At 37.8% G+C, this 19,615-nt stretch overlaps 1 protein-coding gene across 13 annotated transcripts in view; it reads right to left on the minus strand.

The window, feature by feature from the left end:
- THOC2 (THO complex 2) overlaps positions 1–19,615 on the minus strand; it is a 119,788-nt gene that overhangs the window by 62,185 nt on the left and 37,988 nt on the right. For all 13 annotated transcript variants that reach the window (XR_004679754.1, XR_004679749.1, XR_004679747.1 and 10 more), the window contains exon 8: positions 11,131–11,297. Coding sequence is in view for 9 of the 13 variants with exons in the window: in XM_035008281.1 (XP_034864172.1) it covers positions 11,131–11,297 (167 nt within the window). In the remaining 4 variants the exon portion in view is untranslated. The remainder of the gene's footprint in view (positions 1–11,130; positions 11,298–19,615) is intronic.

A 19,615-nucleotide genomic window follows, 5' to 3' on the forward strand; every position in this document is an offset into this window, starting at 1 on the left:
GAGATGCAGACAGACAAGAGTGACAAATTTGGAAGTGCTAAACTATCTGTGTCTACTTTATACTTTTCTCCCTATTCTTTTACTTCTTGGGTTTTGTGCTAAATATATCTGCTTGTCAACTGATTTCCCCCTTCAAAACGGGTGTCTATACATATTACACATGGATAAATCAACATTTTAAAATACAGAATGGCCAATTCCAGTGAACCCTTCACAGAAACAGAAGGATCTTTGAATCAAGACTTTTCCTCTAATTTTTAAACTGCTTGGGATCAGCTGAATGGAAGACTGAAGTCATGACAACTGGCAATTACTAAATGGCCAAATGCAAATAAAAAGCAAACAGTGACAATACATTATGTTCCACTCCTACTCAACACTGGAAACAAGATCTTTGTAAGGTTCCCCACAATTGTAATAGGTGTTATGGATATAACACAGGAAGCTAACCAAACTAATGGATATCCTATAAAGAAGGCATTGTTCACTGTATTTCTTAAGACAGGTTAAGTCGGGCGCCTGGGTGGCTCAGTTGGTTGAGCGACTGCCTTCGGGTCAGGTCATGATCCTGGAGTCCCAGGATCGAGTCCGGCATCGGGCTCCCTGCTCAGCAGGGAGTCTGCTTCTCCCTCTGACCCTCCTCCCTCTCATGCTCTCTGTCTCTCATTCTCTCTCAAATAAATAAATAAATAAATAAATAAATAAATAAATAAATAAATAAAAATTTTAAAAAATAAAATAAATAAAGACAGGTTAAGTCTTCCATTTCACAAGAGTTTAATTCTAAATGTATATAAATGGTCATTTAGTAACAAAACATTTTCCTATAAAAACAAATGGTGGTCAAGGTCTCAGAGCAAACCCACAAAAGCTTATTATCTGACTTGAATCCACCAGGCACACGCTCATTATTCCCATTATCTCTGTCACAATGAGTCCACCACAAGAAGCCCTTGACTCCCAGGCCAAACATCAACTCCCATACTCTGATCTTCATATTGCTCTGTACAATCCGTTCTGTCCTAACCCACCTTTCTGCATTCTTGAAAAAGTTCCATTGACTCCTCTGGAATTCATAATCCATCCTCAGCAAAACCCCCTATATATCCTGAACTTCTCCTCTAACTGTTCCCTTCACTTTCTTGCTCAAACAGAGCCTAAGACTCCCTAGGAACACCACTCTCACTGTAACCCAGTCAAGTGGTGGCTCTTTTCCCCAAACCCCTCACACTACTAGGCCTGGAGGTGGGGTATGAGTCATCTTTGCTTTTTATAGTTTTCAGACTATTCTCCCTCCACCCTCCCCTAAAGCCCACCCAGCTTTGAATTTCCAATCGCTCATTATCCCTCACTATTGCTGTGATCTAGTTTCATTCCATTGTGGTCAAAGAAAATATTTTGTAGGATTTCAAGGTTTTAAATTTATTGAGACATGTTTTGTGGTCAAAGATAGGGTCTATCCTGGAGAACGTCCCATGCACACTTGAGAAGAATACGTAATCTACTGTTGCTAGCTAGGTACTGTTCTATATATGTCTGTTAAGTCTAATTGGTTTATAGTGGCTGTTCAAGTCCTCTATTTCCTTTTGTCTAGTTGTTCTATCCATTAATGAGAGTGGGGTATGGAAATGTCCAACAATTATTGCAAAACTATTTCTCCTTACAATCCTGTTAATGTATGCTTTGTATATTTTGAGGCTCTATTTGGTGCAAATGTGTTTATAACTGTTTTATCTTCTTCGTGGGCTGACCCTTTTATCAATATATAATGTCCTTTGCTGTCTATTGTAAAAATTTTTGTCTTAAAGTCTATTTTGTCTGATATTAGAATAGCCACCCCAGCTCTCTCTCATGGATACTATTCGCATAGGATTTTCCACTTTGAACATATTTCTATCTTTGGATCTAAAAGTGAGTTGCTTATAGACAGCATATAGTTGAATCATGTTTTATACATTCTGCCAAACTGCCTTTTGATTACAAATTTTAATCCATTTACATTTAAAGTAATAACTGACAAGGAAGGACTTCTGCCATTTTTCTATTTGTTTTCTACAGATCATATATATATATAGTTGTTGTTCCTCATTTCTTCCATTAGTGCCTTCTTTTGTGTTTTTTTTTTGGTACCCTTTTGATTCCCTTCTTTCCTTTTCTATTTTTTTAGTTATTTTCCTAGTGGTTACCTTGGGTATTGCAAGTGATATTTTAAACATAATAATCTAGTTTGAACTAATACCAATTTAGCTTCAATAGTATACAAAAACTCTATACCTATACACCTCAATCCCTCCCCCTTTTATATTGTTACATTGTTTGCCAATTAGATTTATAATTATTGTTTTATTACTTTGTCTTTTAAATCTTGTAAGAAAAAAGGAACTACAAACCAAAAAAATACAGTAATGTTGGCTTTTATATTTACCTATGTAGTTACCTTTACCAGTGTTCTTTATTTCTTCATACGGCTTCAAGTTATTGTCTAGTGTCCTTTCATTTCAGCCCAAAGGACTCTCTTTAGCATTTCTTGTTCTTTTAAGGTCTACTAGCGACAAATTCCCCCAACTTTTATCTTGGAATGTCATAAACTACCATTTTTGAAGGATAGTTTTACTAGATACAGAATTCTTTGACAGTTTTGTTCTTTCAGCACTTTATGCCATCCTACTGCCTTCTGAAGAGAAATCACCTGTTAATCTTATTGAGGATCTTTTGTATGCAATGGGTCACATCTGTTTTGCTTTCAAAATTCTTTGTCTTTCAACAATCTTAGTATAATGTGTCTTGGTGTGGCTCTCTTTGAGTGTATCCACTTAGTGTTTGTGGAGCTTCTTAGATGTGTAGATCTGTATCTTTCATCAAATTTGGGAAGTTTTCAACCTTTTTTTTTTTTTTCAAACATTACTTCCTGTCCCTTTCTCTCTCTCCTCTGCTTCTGGGAGTCTAATGTACATATTGATATTGGATGGTGTCCTATAGTCTCTTAGACTCTGTTCATTTTTCTTCATTCTTTTCTCTTTCTGCTCCTCATACTGGATAACCTCAATTGGCTCATCAAGTTGGCTGTTTCTTCAGCCTTCTCAAATCTGTTGTTATAACCCACTAGAGAATTTTTCATTTCAGTTATCATACTTTTTGACTCCAGAATGTTTGGTTCCTTTGTTCATAATTTCTATTCCTTTTTTGATATTCTGCCTGGTCTCCTTTAGCTCTTTGCCCATGGTTTCCTATATAGATCATAAGCATATTTAGGACTGGTGATTTAAATTATCTAATAAGTCCATCACCTAGGCTTGCTCAGGGATAGTTTCTATTTTCTTTTCTTGTGAATGAGCCATACTATGTTTCATTGCATACCTCATTATCTCTTGTTGAAAACTGGGTATTTTGAATATTATGTGGCAACTCTGAAAATCAAATTCTGCCCCATCTTTGGAGTTTGTTGATGCTTATTGTGGGTTACTGTTGTTTGCTTGTTTAGTGACATTTTTGTAAAGTCTATATTACTGTCATGTGCGGTCACTGAAATCTGTGTTCTGTCAGTGGAGTGGTTAGTTAATGTTTTGAGTTTTCTTAAAGGCCTGAAGCCAAAAAGAAAAAAAAGAAAAAAAACCACTCTCCCAGTCTTTGCATACTAGCTCTGTGTTTGGGCATGCTTCAACACTTGGCCAGGTCATTTACAATTCTGTCTTAAGTCTTCACCTCCTGCTTGTGCAGAGCCTGAAGGCCAGCCAGAATAAAAAGCCTAGGATCTTCTCAGTCCTTTTCTGAGTAGGTATCCAGTTCTGGGCATAAGCATGGCCTTTTGTTCCAATTCCCTGGTACATGCTATTCCCCCGTATTATCTCCTTATCAACCTTCTTTTTTCCCAGGCTTTCAGTCTCTCTATTGCTCGTCTAACCATTGTCTCTCACTCCAAACTGCTAAAGCCAGTAGTTGTGCCGTAGATTCCTTTTGGCAAAAGCCACCCCAGCTCTGGAGATGCTCCTAATCAGGCAAAACAAAAACAGGCCCTTGCACAAGTCCTTCAGGGAACAGAGAGATCGCAACCCACAATTCTTTATGTCCTCTGGCATTAGCAATCTACACTAGGAGTGCAGACTTCTATCTTCAGGGCCATCATCGATCTGGGTGTGAGGCAATTTATAACATCACAGTGCTCTCTTCCCCAAAGCAGCAGCTTCTTTCTTCACCCAGTCTTTCCTTGACTATTGTAAGTTTTTTACTAAATTCCAGAATTCTGTAAAAGTTGATTGACAGTTTTTGCCAGTTCATTAGTTGCTTTTATGGAGGGACAGAGCTCTGGAGTTCCCTACTCTGCCATTTTCACTCATGTCCTACTGTTGCCACCTATGGACTCCTGGGTCACTGCCCTTCATTTAGCAATGATCTTATAGCTTCTGATTCACTGTCATTCCATCCAACTCTATCCTTTTTTAATTGTTGGAGATTTTCATATATATGTAAGTGATACTTCCATCATGCTGACCTCTTGGCTCCTGGAACTCCTCTCTTCCAAAGATCTTCTCCTCTACCCCATCTGAGCCATTCACTCCATATCCTAAACTTTAATATTACCAATACCTACAACCCCTCCAAAATGTCGATTTCACATATCTACCCTCAAATGAATCCTTAATCCTGCTGGACATACTCTATTTCTCTCATTCATTCACTCTCCTACTCTCCTATATAACTACTTCCTACCTTCTTTACTAACCTCTCCTAACCTCCAATACCTCCTCTCTCAGCTGATGACCTTATTTTCTATTTTGGCAAGAAAACTGGAGCAATCAAAATTTCTACAAACTCTCACCATCACATCCATCCACCTACCAACAACTGTACCTACATATGCTGCTACCTTTCCAACTCTTATTCTAGATGAACTCTCTATGCTCCCATTTAAAGTCAATCCATCTACTTATGCCATAAACTCCATTCTCTCTATCCAAGAACATTACTCCAATAACTCTCTCCTACATCACCAGTTTTCTTCCCTTCTACTCAATCATTCCCATGAGCATAAAAATATGTTCTCTCTCTCCCTCTTCAAAAAATAATCTCTCTTGAGCTCACTTCCCCTGCCAGCTACCTTTGTGACTCTTTATAACAACTGCTTTAGAGTTGTCTACTCTATTTCCAACCTACTCTCCCCATTCTCTTAACACCACCCCAACTTTACCAAAATGGCTAGTTTTGCCCTCCCTGATGATAAATCCAATGACCAAATTTTAGTCCTCATCTTAAATGACCTATCGGAGGCATTTAACAAAGTTCATCATTCCTTCTTCCATTTAGCTTCCAAGATACTATATTCTCTTTTTTTTTTCCTCTTACCTTATACATTACTTCTGTATCTCATTTGCTGATTCCTCCTCTTCTCCAGGCCCTTTAACATTGGAGTGCCAAGGCTCAGCCCTTGGTTCTCTTCTCTTGTCTCTCTATATCCAACTCTTGGTGATTTCATTTAGTATCACAACTTTAAATATCACCTACATGTTTCTGACATCTGTATTTCTATTTCTAACCCAGTCCTTTCTGATTACCAGATCTACACATCCAGTTATTTACTCAACATCTCACTTGGATATCTAAGACATCTCAAACTTAACATATGCAAAACTGAAATTCCTGACTTCTACCCCCAGTACACCAAACCCATTCCACCTGAAATTTACTCTATCTCAGTTGATAATAACACCATCCTTTTTGCTGCTTAGTCCAAAAAAAAGGTTAGAAATAACCCTAACTCTACTCTCTCACACTCTGTATCTAATCAATCAATGAATACTATTGGCTCTACCTTCAAAATATACTCAGAAGCTCATCAACTTCCACTGCTACCTTAACAATATCGATTCTTTGATAACCTAAGTCAAAATACACATGTACACGATGTCTTCTGTCTCTCTTATCTCTCTCTCTCTCTCTCTCACAAACACACATACTGCTCATGTCACCTTTACTATGATAGCTAGTAATTAATGGGGGGGTGGGGAATGAAGCACTCATCCTGCCTTTCCAGTAGGAACTGTATTTCAATGTAACCAAGCAACCCAAGTTAATAAGGGACAACTCTTCTTTACAGAGAAATGATAGCTAATAAATGTGGAAAGATGATAACATCAGTAAATCAACAATTTGGAACACCTAAGGAAATAACTGACTCAGGCAAGGATCATTCATGTATTCTAAGCCACTTAATGTAAGGTTAATGAAAACTGGACATTCACAAGGTGCCAAAGTATCAACATACAGATAACTTCCTATTAAAATGGGGGGAAATGTCATTGTTGAATGGAGGGATTAGACTGTCATCAACTTACTGGAACATTAAAGGTCAGACCGGCATGAGATGTTACGTGATATGAAACATAAAGCACAATCTGTGAAGTCTTTTGCAATTAAATATTTTACCTGAACATAGTCAAGCTCTGAGACCTAACTCTAAGTACATAAGACAGACTGGGGACAAAGAACAAATTTAACCAACCATGAAAAAGCAATCAGATAAATCTAATGCTTGGAAGAATAATGTAGTCTTCTATGGTAATGGGGTCTTCAACAAGTCGATGCCATTAAGGAATGAGAGGGGACACTATTCTAAATTAAGAGACTGAAGAACCCTAACAAATAAAACACATGGCCTCTGACTGGATCACTGTTTGAACAAAACAGTTATAAAATGTACTTGGGAGATAATTTGGGAAATCTGAATATGGTCGGAGTTTGTTATATAATAACAATCTAGTAAGATATAAAATTGGTATCATGGTTATATAGAAAAAGTCCTTACTTTTAAAAAGTACCAATTAGCGTATTTAGGGGTAAATGATATCTGTAATATAAATTAATATTTCTAAAAAAGTATACCAACATGTTAATAAACTTACTTCTAGGTGATGGGATTACACTATTCACTCTTTTCTATATGTTTGAAAATGTTCATAATAAAGTGAAAACATAAAAGAGAAACAAAATGAAAGAACTAAGTCCGATCACATCACTCTCCTACTCAAAATCCTCCAATAGCTTCACCCAGTATCAAAGCCAAAAATCTTGCAGCACTAGCTCTATGTGATGTGGTCTCTCAGCTCTGACCTCATCTCCTACCACTCTCCCCATCAGTCTGATCCAGCCACACTGGTCTCCTTGTTGTTCTCCAACACATCAGGCATGCTCACACCTTAAGGCCTTTGCCTAGAGCCTCTTCCCCAGATATCTGCACAGTTTAAACCTCATATCCTTCATTTCATTGCTTATATCTACTTTTTCAGTGAGGTATACTCTCACTATTCTATGTAAAAGTGCAACCTACCACTCCAGCACTCCCACTCTTCCTTACCCTGCTCTATACTTTTTTTTGCCCCATCTCATTGATCACCTTCTAACATACCATATAATTTACCTCAAATATAAGCATCATGAAGGCAATAATTTCTATTTGCTTACAGATGTAGCCCCAACACCTAGAACACTACCTGGCACATAAGAAGTACCCAATCAAATTTTTTTTCCATTTTTTTTTTTTTTAAAGTAATCTCTATACCCAATGTAGGGCTCAAACTCACAACCTTGAAATCAAGAGTCTTGTGCTCCACCGACCATGCCAGCCAGGTGCCCCCCTGATCAATATTTTTTTTTTTTAAGCAGGCTCCACGCCCAGCATGGAGCACAATGCAGGCTTGAACTCATGACCCTGAGATCAAGACGTGAGCTGACATCAAGAGTTGGACACTTAACTGACTGAGCCACCAGGTGCCCCCAATCAACATCTCTTAAGTGAGTGAATTTAAGTTATAATAATGCCTAGCCATGATACCACTATTACTACTGTTGTGTTCTGAATCCAGAAATTAAGGGGCTGTGATATGGGTGAGAGTCATCATCTCTTTCCTCTTTCCTGTGGCAAGACAATGCCAGCCAAGTTTATCTTTTGGTTCCCTCACACTTCCTAGTACTCCTTTCTTTCTGTCCTTTGTGCTAATCCTCATGCTGTCCCTAAGCCCTCTATCATAGCCATCCCTGTTAGGAGAATCAAGCAGATGTGCCTGCCAAATTTTCCAAAGTGTGCTCTCAAACTGCCTACATCCCCTGCCACCCTTCCAAGTCAAAACATCCAGTATAGCTGATCCCAGGTTGAAACTAGGATAAAATCACTCTCACTAACTTCATGGCATAAATAATCAGCTTTGTCTAGAAGTCCTAGCACTAAGGGAAAAAAAAAAGTCTGTTCATCCAAATAAGTCCCAACTGGTGAAAATATGGGTTGTGGGCAAGGGGAATGAACATTTTTCAGATAATGATAAGAAGAGGGGAGGGTGGAGTAAGGCAAGGGACCAATACACAAGGGTGACCATGTATGCCTAGGAGCCAATTCCCAGGCTTACATGCCCTAAGCACCTCTTCACTTTCATGGTTGTCCTTATTTTACCTCTCAGACCACAAATTATCGAAAATCTTTGACATTTTTTCCTCTAACCTCAGTGGTCCTTAAGACTGCAGATTGGTACAAGATAGCTCAGGCAACAGAAACAAAGGAATGGTGTTACACAGAGCAATATAAGGGTTACTCTTTCCAATAATAGATTATTTCTAAATCAAATGTTCCTTGCTGGGTATTTCTTATATAAGAAAAGGGCCCATCATCTATTTAAAAAAAAAGATTATTCCATGGGGCGCCTGGGTGGCTCAGTCGTTAAGCATCTGCCTTCGGCTTAGGTCATGATCCCAGGGTCCTGGGATCGAGCCCCGCATCGGGCTTCCTGCTCGGCGGGGAGTCTGCTTCTCCCTCTCCCACTCCCCCTGCTTGTGTTCCCTCTCTCACTGTGTCTCTGTCAAATAAATAAATATCTTTAAAAAAAAATTAAAATAAAAAAAAAAGATTATTCCAACACTGTCAACCCCCCAGGGATATTTTAATTCAGCTCAAAAGTGTTACCATTATGAGGAATATTTTCATATAAAAATTTCTAAACTCTAAAACTCACATTCAACTAATAATACTTGATGTTATGCAGTAGGTCATCATTATTCACTGTAATATGCTCTGAAACCTACAGTCTCCAAAGCTGTAACCTATATTCTAATTAATTAAGCCCAAGTTAAATTTCAGCTACCCTATCACTTTAGCGATTGGCTTCATGTTCTCAAACCCAAAGCAATCATGGTACCTCTTAAGATGTGATAAATACTTCAACTTCTCTTCCTTGTACTAAGAGTGGACTCCCTGGCTGCTGGTAGGAATGGGGAAAGTTGCCATCACTAATTTTTGAACAAAGATGAAGTACTCTTGCCTAAAAACCCTGCCATGTGTCTTGTTTGGTATCAAAATGCTATATGAAGTTCTGATCTGATTTCTCTTCTGGAGCATCCCAGAAAATGGAAAATAAAAGATAAGCAGAGGCAGTAGGTGGTGTTATCATTTGAGAATACTAAAAGAAATCATCTTACTATCCTGAATTTGAGCTCCAGAGGACAGGAAAAGACCCTCTTTACCAGAGTATCCTCAGTGCCTAGCAAAGCAAGAGCATATCATAAACATTCCATAAATGAGTATTTCTTGACTAAGTATCCCAGGCAGGTAGACAAATTAGGAAAGCTATACCAAAAGGATGGACAATAGAGGCCTTATTACATTAAAATCGTCCATGCTATCATGAAAGTTATCTTCCTAAAAACATAGATCACTCATTTACAATTAGTGAGCATTTACTATAGGCTAAGCAGTAAATTAATCCAGAGAAGTTATTAAAATATAGACCCCACCCTAAATGGCTCACAATCTGACAAGGGACACAGATACAGTTTATGCTAATATAACCTGATAAGTGCTAGAAGTCTGTGTCAGGTTTTATGAGAAGAGATTAAGAAATAACTAATTCCACCTGGGTGAAGTGACAGCAAGACTTTACAGAGCAAGTAGCACTTGATCTTAAAGAATAAATAGGAGTCCTCAAGATGAGGAAAAGACAGGTGAGAGGGTTGAGTAAGAAGAGTTTTCTAGTTATAAGGAACTGCATATAAATAAAGGTCTATATATACTAATGTCTATACCTAAATTTAGGAAATGGCTAGTAATTTAATAGGACTAGAATATTAGATTTGAGGGGGGAAAACCACTAAATATGAGGCTGGAAAGAAAGAATGGGGCTAGATTGTGAAGAGCCTTTTCTGCCATGTTTAGAAGTTTGAATTTTATCCTGCAAAGGTTTTTGAGCAGTGGTCAATTCAATCTCTTTTAAAATATAACAGTAGTACTAATATGAAAGACAGACTGAAAGAGAAATAGAGGCAGACTTGCTAGGTAATTATTATAGTGACTTAAGTGAAAAGTAATGTAAAATATGCCTCAAGAATTTATCCACGTCCATAAAAAAATTCCTACGGTCATTGCCTATATAATAAAATTCTAACTCAACACAGTACCTTTGACAATCTAAAGTGTGCCTACCTTTCCAACTTCACTTCTTGTTCTTTCTTTTCCCTATATCTTACAATCCAGCCACATCAGACTATGTACCATTTCTTCAATCGGTTATATACATTCATACTGCCATGTCTTCACTCAGTTTATTTCGAAAAACAACTCTCAACAAACTCCTACTCATCCTTCAAGGACTGGGTTAAAAAAGAGTTGTATCGGGCGCCTGGGTGGCTCAGTTGGTTAAGCGACTGCCTTCGGCTCAGGTCATGATCCTGGAGTCCCAGGATCGAGTCCCGCATCGGGCTCCTTGCTCAGCAGAGAGCCTGCTTCTCCCTCTAACCCTCCTCCCTCTCATGCTCTCTGTCTCTCATTCTCTCTCTTGCAAATAAATAATAAAATCTTAAAAAAAAAAAAAAAATTAAAAAAGAGTTGTATCTATAAAGTCTTCTCTGATTCCATCTCTCCCAAGGCAAAAATTTATTATGCTTTGCTCTAGGCTTTCACATCACACCATTCATACTACTAATATAGTACTTATCATATGGCATTGTTAGCTATCCATTTATCTACCTGCTTTGCTAGAATGGCTGAGCTGAAACCAATCATTTACAAATAAAATTCAAATTAAGTTATACATATAAAACCATGAGATTTATCGATGTCTGTACACACACACACACACACACACATTTTTTTTTTACCTGGTAAAACTTGAATTTGAACCCAAGAATATGACACAGTGTTTGCGGTTCACACATACTCATGTAAGATTCTAATAAAGATATAAAGAAGTCATCATGTTCTGGCCTGCATTCAAACACTTCTAAAATGACATCCAAAACTCTATTGGGATCCAGATTAAAGCATCCTGCAACAGATGAGATACACACAAATTCAAAAGTGATTATACATCATTTCTAATAATTAAACCATTAATTTTCAGGGACAACTTATATAACAAGATAAAATGTTTTTAAAAACAACTTCTTTTACAAGTTTGCTTCCCTTGCATCAGAGGATAATCTTTATAATTTTCAAGATGATCAAGTCCACTCCCCATATTTTACAGATGAGAAATATGACTTGCCCAGGATTACAAAGTGGGTTAATGACAGAACTGGGGCTGGAGCCCAGGACCTGCGACACACAGACAAGTAAACTTTCTTCTATGCCACACTGTCTCAGGTCTTGATTACTCAGGCTAGTTAAAGAGATCCACATTTTTAATTCTCAGGAAAATATGACAATCAAAAATGCATTTACAAGTTAGGCAACTAAAGGGTTTTCCTTAATATTTCAAGAAGCATTTGGAATGTTGGTAAACAATTAAAAGTTCAGGTTCATAAAAGCAGAACATCATTTTTAGAATAATTTCTTAGTTTATCTTACATACACAACAAAACTATAAAATATAAACCGCACCACTGATTTATATCTATGGTTTTTGGCAGCATTCTAAGGAGAAAACAAGTATACTACTGATACTGAAGAGATGAAAGAACACCAAGGAGTTGGGGACATAACCAAAGAGCGTAGATAACACAAGCAAAGAGAGGAGGAAAACAATCTAGGCAGAGCCAGAAAAGAAAGGAAAAGCAGCACTGAATAGGCACCGATGGCTACTTATCCTTGCTAATCTCATGAGGTAAAGCTAAAGAGGGCCAATGGACACAGATTTAGTAGACATTCCTATCAGCGACCCTATTCTTAATACATTATTAATTCCATTTGCATCCAGCTTCACCTGTTACCATATATTATAGTGTAGTCCTATCATATGTGCATTTAATTTATGAGAATTTGCACAAAACAAAAAAAGTGAAAGAGGGGCACCTGGGTGGCTCAGTTGGTTGGGCGACTGCTTTCGGCTCAGGTCATGATCCTGAAGTCCCAGGATCGAGTCCCGCATGGGGCTCCCTGCTCAGCACTTCTCCCTCTGACCCTCCCCCCTCTCATGCGCTCTCTCTCTCTCATGCTCTCTCTCAAATAAATAGAATCTTTAAAAAAAAAAAAAGTGATAGAAATAAATTTAAACAATACAGGAGGTTCCACCCACCATTCCTCTCAATAAAACATATGCTTATGACCCAGAGTGAGCACGAAATATCAATCTGCTGTTTCCTCAGTTTATATCAATTCCCATATGCCTTGCACATCAAGCTGAATGGAATTCTAGAATTTTAAATTACATAGTTTTCATTAGACATAGCGCCTCCATGCAAGCTAACCACTTCATTGGGGCAAATAAATAAATATTCCTTTCTTCTAATGCTGGAGGAAGAAAAAACAACTGTGTTGAACTTAGAAATCTTAGTTCTGAACACTGTATTTTATAGATGACTTAAGAGATTTTTCAAAGAAAATTCTTATATAACCTATTATAAGAGATTTCCAGAGTTACTTTTATTAACTCCACACTTAGTTACATTGAATGCTATAAAACTAATATCTGATTCACAGTATCTTAGCAATCACTTGGAAAACCAAACTCTCCAAATATAAAAAGTATTTCTTTCCTCGTTTTATGAAATCCAAAGTTAAGAATACATTTTCTTCTATTTCTCATACTAAAGGGAAAAAAGACTAACACAGTGATTATGTCTCACTGAAAAGAGCTCCAGATTTTCATAAATTCTCCAAAGAAATATTTACCTAAAGTTCTGAGAAAAAAACTTCTAAATATTTTTGTCTCTCTCTATACCCTCCAAAAGTAGCCTATGAATGTAAAAGTCACTCCAGAATAGCAAATGGAATTTTTAAAGGCTATTGGTGGAAATATAAAATGCAAAATGGCACAACTACTTTGTAAAACTGGCAATTTCCTTAAAAATTAAACTTACAACTACCCTATGACCCAGCCATTTCATTCTTAAGTATTTACCCAAGAGAAATAAATGTCTATGTTCATACAAAGACTTGTACAAATGTCTTTGATAACAGCTTTATTTTCTTATAACAGCTTTATTTATAATAGTACCCTCTCAAATGTCTATCAGCATGTAAATGGACAAACTGCAGTACAGTATAACTGTCAAATATACAGTAGACTACTACTCAGAAATAACAAGAATAATACAAGCAAAAACGTGGATGAGTCACAAAATAATTATGCTGAATGAAAAAAGCCAGACCAAAAAAGAATACTCACTATATGATTCCATTTATTAAAAAAATTCTCAAAAATGCAAACTAATCTATAGTGACAGAAAACAGACCAGTGGTTACCTGGAGAGGGGGAAACAGAGTGAAGGAGGATGAAACACAAAGGGGCAAGAAGAAATCTGGGGGAAGGGGGTAGTGGTAAATGTGCATTATCTAGATTGCTGTGGTGTTTTCACAGATGCATACATGTTATAACTCAAACTGTACACCTTAAATATGCAGTTTATTTATGTCAAGTATGCCTCAATAAAACTGAAAAAAAAAATGCCTCCAAACTGTTCTAACAGACAGTAAAGATTGTGAAAGTAAGACCTAGCAAATTCTCTAGCCTTATAACTGCTAATTTACTAAATATAAAAATCCAATCACCAAATAAAAATACTCTATCAGAGATGACAAAAGATATATTAGATATAATTTTGAAAAAATTGCTGGTTTATAATTACCCATCAAGCTCCCACTAGAACATGTTACATGGGAATGCTGTGCTTCATGAATCACATTGCTTTAAAGTTTTGTGGGTTTTTTTAAGATTTTATCTATTTAGGAGAGAGAGTGTGTGAGAGAGAGAGAGCACGAGCAGGGTAAGGGGCGGGGGAAAAGCAGACTCCCCCGCTGAGCAGGGACCCCAATGCAGGGCTCGATGCCAGGACTTCAGGATAATGACCGAAGCTGAAGGCAGATGCTTAACAAACTGAGCCACCCAGGCGCCCCTAAAATTTGTATTTTCAATGTGCTACAGTGTGAGCCACCTTCATTATGTTTTTTTAACAGTATTACTGCATCAAGGCTATTCTATCAGTGATCCGTACTGTCAACTAACTACCAGTTTCTTTTCTAGATGCAATTTAAGGCAGTAATCTAAAAGAGAAGATATGTACCTTTATTTATAACAGATATCAACCTTTGCATCTTTCACAAAAGAAAAACTGGCTTATGAATTTTCTATTAAGTGTCTCAAGTTTAGTGCAACCAACTAGAATGACCTTTGCTCCAAAAGATGGAAAAAGTAACCAAACCATGTATTTAGAAAATGATTTTTAAAACCTTAAAGATCTGCTAGGTAACAGTTAAGCTATTTCATATAGAATAAGACTCTAGTAACAATCAGTAAGCTTGGAATGTCCAAAATAATTTTTTTTTCCCTAATGGCAGCTGTCGGTAGAACATAGGCACTCTTGTGCTCAACCATCTTAGAAAGGCTTTTGTCTAGCCCAAACATCAACAGTCATGTGATCTTGAAAGAGATCATAAGCCTAGCTCCCCACCTAGGCATTATATAGCTGGTGTAGCTACATTAAGGATATATACACACATATAATGCCTTTATGTCTTCTGAGGAATAAACAGGGAACCATATTGGAAGGGAACAAGTAGAAAAATAAAAAAGTGGTAGAGCTGTAATGGCCATGGATGCATTCCTTCATTTAAATAAACATTAAATAACCACCTGATACGTGCCAGGTGCCTGTGATAGGGAGATTAATAAAATGCCTAAAAGAGAGTTCACACCTTTTGGATGATGTCTTTTTAGAAATGCGCTGAAAAAGTAACTGAAGTTTTCCCAAAGATAGACAGGATGACGCTAGTCATTATTAGAGCAAGCGACTGTGACTAGAGGCAAAAAAAATATTGATTAAACTGACAATGGCTGTTGGAGGAATATGCCAAATGGAGATTCCTAACAGAAAAAAAAATCCCAAGGTAATATTGTAAACATGACTGGGAGAGATGTCCAACTCGCACACTTCAGACAAGAAAACAGAATAGCTTCAATCATCATGTTCCGGACAGAAAGGACCTTATGAGACAGAGAAAAACCATGTGTTGAACAAAAGGACATAATCTGGCATCTAGAATTACTTTAGAAACAGGCTATGATGTAATCTGAATGCTTGTGCCCCCCCACCAAAAATTGTTATATGGAAATTCTAATCCCCAATGTGATGGTATTTAGGAGGTGGGGCCTTTGAGAGGTGATTAGGTCACAAGAGCAGAGCTCTCACGAATGAGCTTAATGCCCTTAAAAAAGAGAGCTCCTCTGCCCCTTTCACCATGTGAGGATACAGCAAGGAAGTCAGGAAGCTTTCACCAAGAACCCAACCATGTTGGCACCCTGATTTTGGACTTCCAGCCTCCAGAACTGTGAGAGATACATTTCTGTTGTTTATATGCCACCCAGTCTGTGGTAACTTGTTATAGTATGAAAGTATTTTTATTTTCTTTACTGCAGGTACAATGGCATCCAAGTCATCAATTTCTAAGATTTCAAGTAGATCATTAGTAAATGCCTGAAATGCTGGGAAAAATTCCTCCTGTTCTTCCAGTTTGTTGATAATGCTTTGGAGGTCTTCAGGTCCCAATACCTGCATAACCTGTTCATTCATATCCTCATTAATCAGCCTACACAATTTTCCAACTGTGTTCACCAACACACACAATGAAGATGAACTATCTAATTCTAAGAGTTCTTGGAGGTTTCTCACAGCATTGTTCATTTCTCCAAGCCTAGTATAAACTTCATTCATTTGTGTGGTAACTTGTTATAGCAGTCCAAATGGACTAAAACAGGCTAATAAAAACCTATGCTAGATTATTTCTAAGAAATAGTATTTGCAAAAAAACTATGCATCTCAAGGAAAGAACCAGAGAACCAAGATGCAGAGAAATGCACCTAACAAAATAAAAGTATAATTTTAAGGAAAAAATCTATGCTTGAGAACACCAATTGCTGTCATCTTTTTCATAGCAGAAAAAAACTTCATAACTAGTATACAGTAAAGAAACTTCAATAAAGCAAAAACACAAAGGAGGCAAGAAGAAATAAAAAAAAAAAAAAACTGGCTTCCCTTTCCAAGAGATAGCAGACAGCTGACACAAAGATAAGATGGTTCTAGGCTGAATGGCCCTTATATCCAGATTGGTCCAAAAATAAAATACTAAGTATACTCAAGGTAACTTAGTCAAAATGGTTAAATGTAAATAAAATCTTTTAAAAAGGGGGGGGGGTGCCTGGGTGGCTCAGTCGTTAAGCGTCTGCCTTTGGCTCAGGTCATGATCCCAGGGTCCTGGGATCGAGCCCCGCTCAGGCTCCCTGCTCAGAGGAAAGCCTGCTTCTCCCTCTCCCACTGCTTGTGTTCCCTCTCTTGCTGTCTCACTCTGTCAAATAAATAAATAAAATCTTTAAAAAAATAAATTAATTAAATTAAATTTAAAAAAAAAAAGGGCGCCTGGGTGGCTCAGTCAGTTGGGCGTCTGTCTTTGGCTCAGGTCATGATCCCAGAGTCCTGGGATCGAGTCCCGCATCAGGCTCCTTGCTCAGCAGGAAGCCTGCTTCTCCCTCCGCCTGCCACTCCCCCTGTTTGTGCTCTCTCTCGCTTGCTCTCTGACAAATAAACAAAATCTTTTTAAAAAAATGGTTAAATGTCCCATAATATGCCCAAGAATCACTTGGCTTGGGGTCTTATTTTGTTTTTAATGTTTCTCAGGTTACTTGCCAAGCAACCAAGAGAACTTGTGAGACTGAAGGTGCAGAGATTCTCACCCTACCTTTCCCCACCCCCAGCCAAATCTAGAAACTTGGACACCAGGCAACAAATTAAGGTCCTGAGGTTTGGTGAAGAGGGCTCTGGTTCTGGGTGAGTAGCACAGGGTTAGAGCCTAGGCCAAAAAGATCCTAGACCACTAAACCCAAAACCAGGAAGAACCATTTCCACTCCCTAAAACTAAACTCAAGTTAGCTAGCTCCATGACTAATTTTTAGCCAGAACTTTTGATTTAGAGCAGAAACCAGCAGAGTGTGGCCTGTGGGTCAAATCCATTCGGTTTCTGTAAATAAAGTTGTACTAGAACACATTTATTTACATATTGTCTATGGTTACTTTCAAACTACATCGGCAGAGTTGAGTAGTTGCAACAGAGACCATATGACCCACAAAGCAAACAAATATTTACTACCTCACCCTTTAGAGAAAAAATCTGCTGACTCCTAATTTAAAAGAAAGAAAAGGAGTACCTATTACTTTTTTTGAAGGGCATTCAGAAGAGTTATAGTTTAGCTCAATAATCAAAAGTGTCCATCTATCTTTCCTTGAATTTCTAAATGATGCCTTTTGCCATCTTGATGCAGGGTTCATTTGAGTGGGGTCTATGACTTAGTAGCTAAAGAGCCTACTAATCACTATCCTTTCCCATTTAATAAGTTTTTCAAATTTACTGTCAGACTTGAGATCACAACCACCATGCGGACTCATATGATTCTCCTTCTTTGCTTACTCATGCAGTAAACAGTCCCTATCTAACAGGATATAAACCTTGTGTATTATCTTTAGGATATAAACATTTTGATGTGCCAGAATCTTTTAGGGAGCAAATGACTAGCTTTTAATTAAAGGATGATAAATAAGGATTTCTCCTGATCAGACCAAGTGCCCTGAAATATAAGTGCATTTAAATGCATACCTCCCAAACTAGGTGGAGGTATCAGTTCCGCCAATGGCTAGTGAAGGAGATCAGGCCTGAGATAGCTTTGTAGGAGGTATTATGTCCAGACTGCTCCTACAGAGAAAACGATGGGAATAAGCAAGGGGAAACTCGTCCAAAGATGCCATGAAAATAAGATGCTGTGTCAGTGAACTGCTCTGGCCAGATGAGACAAGGCCTGCATGGAGTCTACATTGAGGGGAAATCCAATAAATTTTAACACTGAAAGAGTACTCATTGGAATTGGAGTCTTAACCTCAATTTTCATGTCAATAAAAAATTCCTTTCTCAGACAATGGGGGAGAGGACAGACTCAGCAAGCCAGAAAGAAACAAACACTTGAGTCAGGGAGATGAGCTTACTAAAATCCTCCACGTCAAGGGAAAGATGCTAAGAATCACTATAAACTCTACAAGAATGAAAGAATTTTCATTCATTTTTCAACAAGTATTTATTTGGCACCTACATACCAGGCACTGAAGTTAGAGGTACTAAACAAAACAAAAACCACTATTTTCATGAAGCTTACATTCCAGGGTGGGTAGAGAATAAATTGCAGTTCATGTTAAATGGCGATAAGTGCTCAGAAGAAAACATAGTGAATGAGAGGGAGTATTGAGGGGGATGGCCAGGGAAGGCTATACTGGAGAGGTTACAGGTGAGTGCTTCGGGCCTAGTGTGCTTGGGAGTCCACATGATAGACTAGAATAGGGGTTTAGCCCAAGAAATCAAATTCTTTATATTCATGGAATATCCATGTGTATCATGAGCTTGCAGTTGTAACTACCACATTGTTCTTCAGAGACAGTAACATAACCTGTTCTATAGGAGAGCCACGTTCAAGAAAAGAAAGTAGTGTATATTTTCCCAGTTAGATAAAAGCATAACTTCAAGAAAATCCCTCTTTGAAATGTTCCTAAAACAAAGGACTAAAAGGTATAAACCCACAAGGACAAAAATTAGAAGAAACAAGGACAGATGAGAAATGTCAACAGATAAAATAGAAACAAAAACAACTGAGGAGCTTACATAGCATAAATTTTTTTTTATTTTTTTTAAAGATTTTATTTATTTATTTGAGAGAGAAGGAGCAGTGGAGGGAGGGAGGGAGAGAGAGAGAGAGAGAGAGAGAGAAGCAGACTCCCCGCTGAGCAAGAAGCCCAATGGAGATCATGACCTGAGCCGAAGGCAGATGCGCAACCAACTGAGCCACCCAGGCACCCCAGCATAAAAATTTTTATGTGAGAAATATCATCTTAAAAGAGTACATGGCAGTATGATAAGGAAAGACAAACTATAGGAAAGCAATATTGCCAAGTAAGCATCTCAAGCTAGATCAAAATGCTGCAGGAAAAATGTAGAGCCTACCCTGAAAAGAATAGAAAGGAAACCCTACAGGAGGCTTTTTTAAAAATAGGTCACTGCCAGAAAGGTAAGCAAGAGCCCTGGAGCCCATGGGCTACCAGTCTCGGTGGTAAATTAACAACAGGAGGAAGTAGCAAAGAGAGTAAATCAGCTGCCAGAACTAGACTCACTTCAAAG

Source organism: Mirounga leonina, unplaced genomic scaffold (assembly GCF_011800145.1).
Source record: "Mirounga leonina isolate KUSES-001 unplaced genomic scaffold, KU_Mleo_1.0 Mir_101664, whole genome shotgun sequence".
Classification (NCBI taxonomy): domain Eukaryota; kingdom Metazoa; phylum Chordata; class Mammalia; order Carnivora; family Phocidae; genus Mirounga; species Mirounga leonina.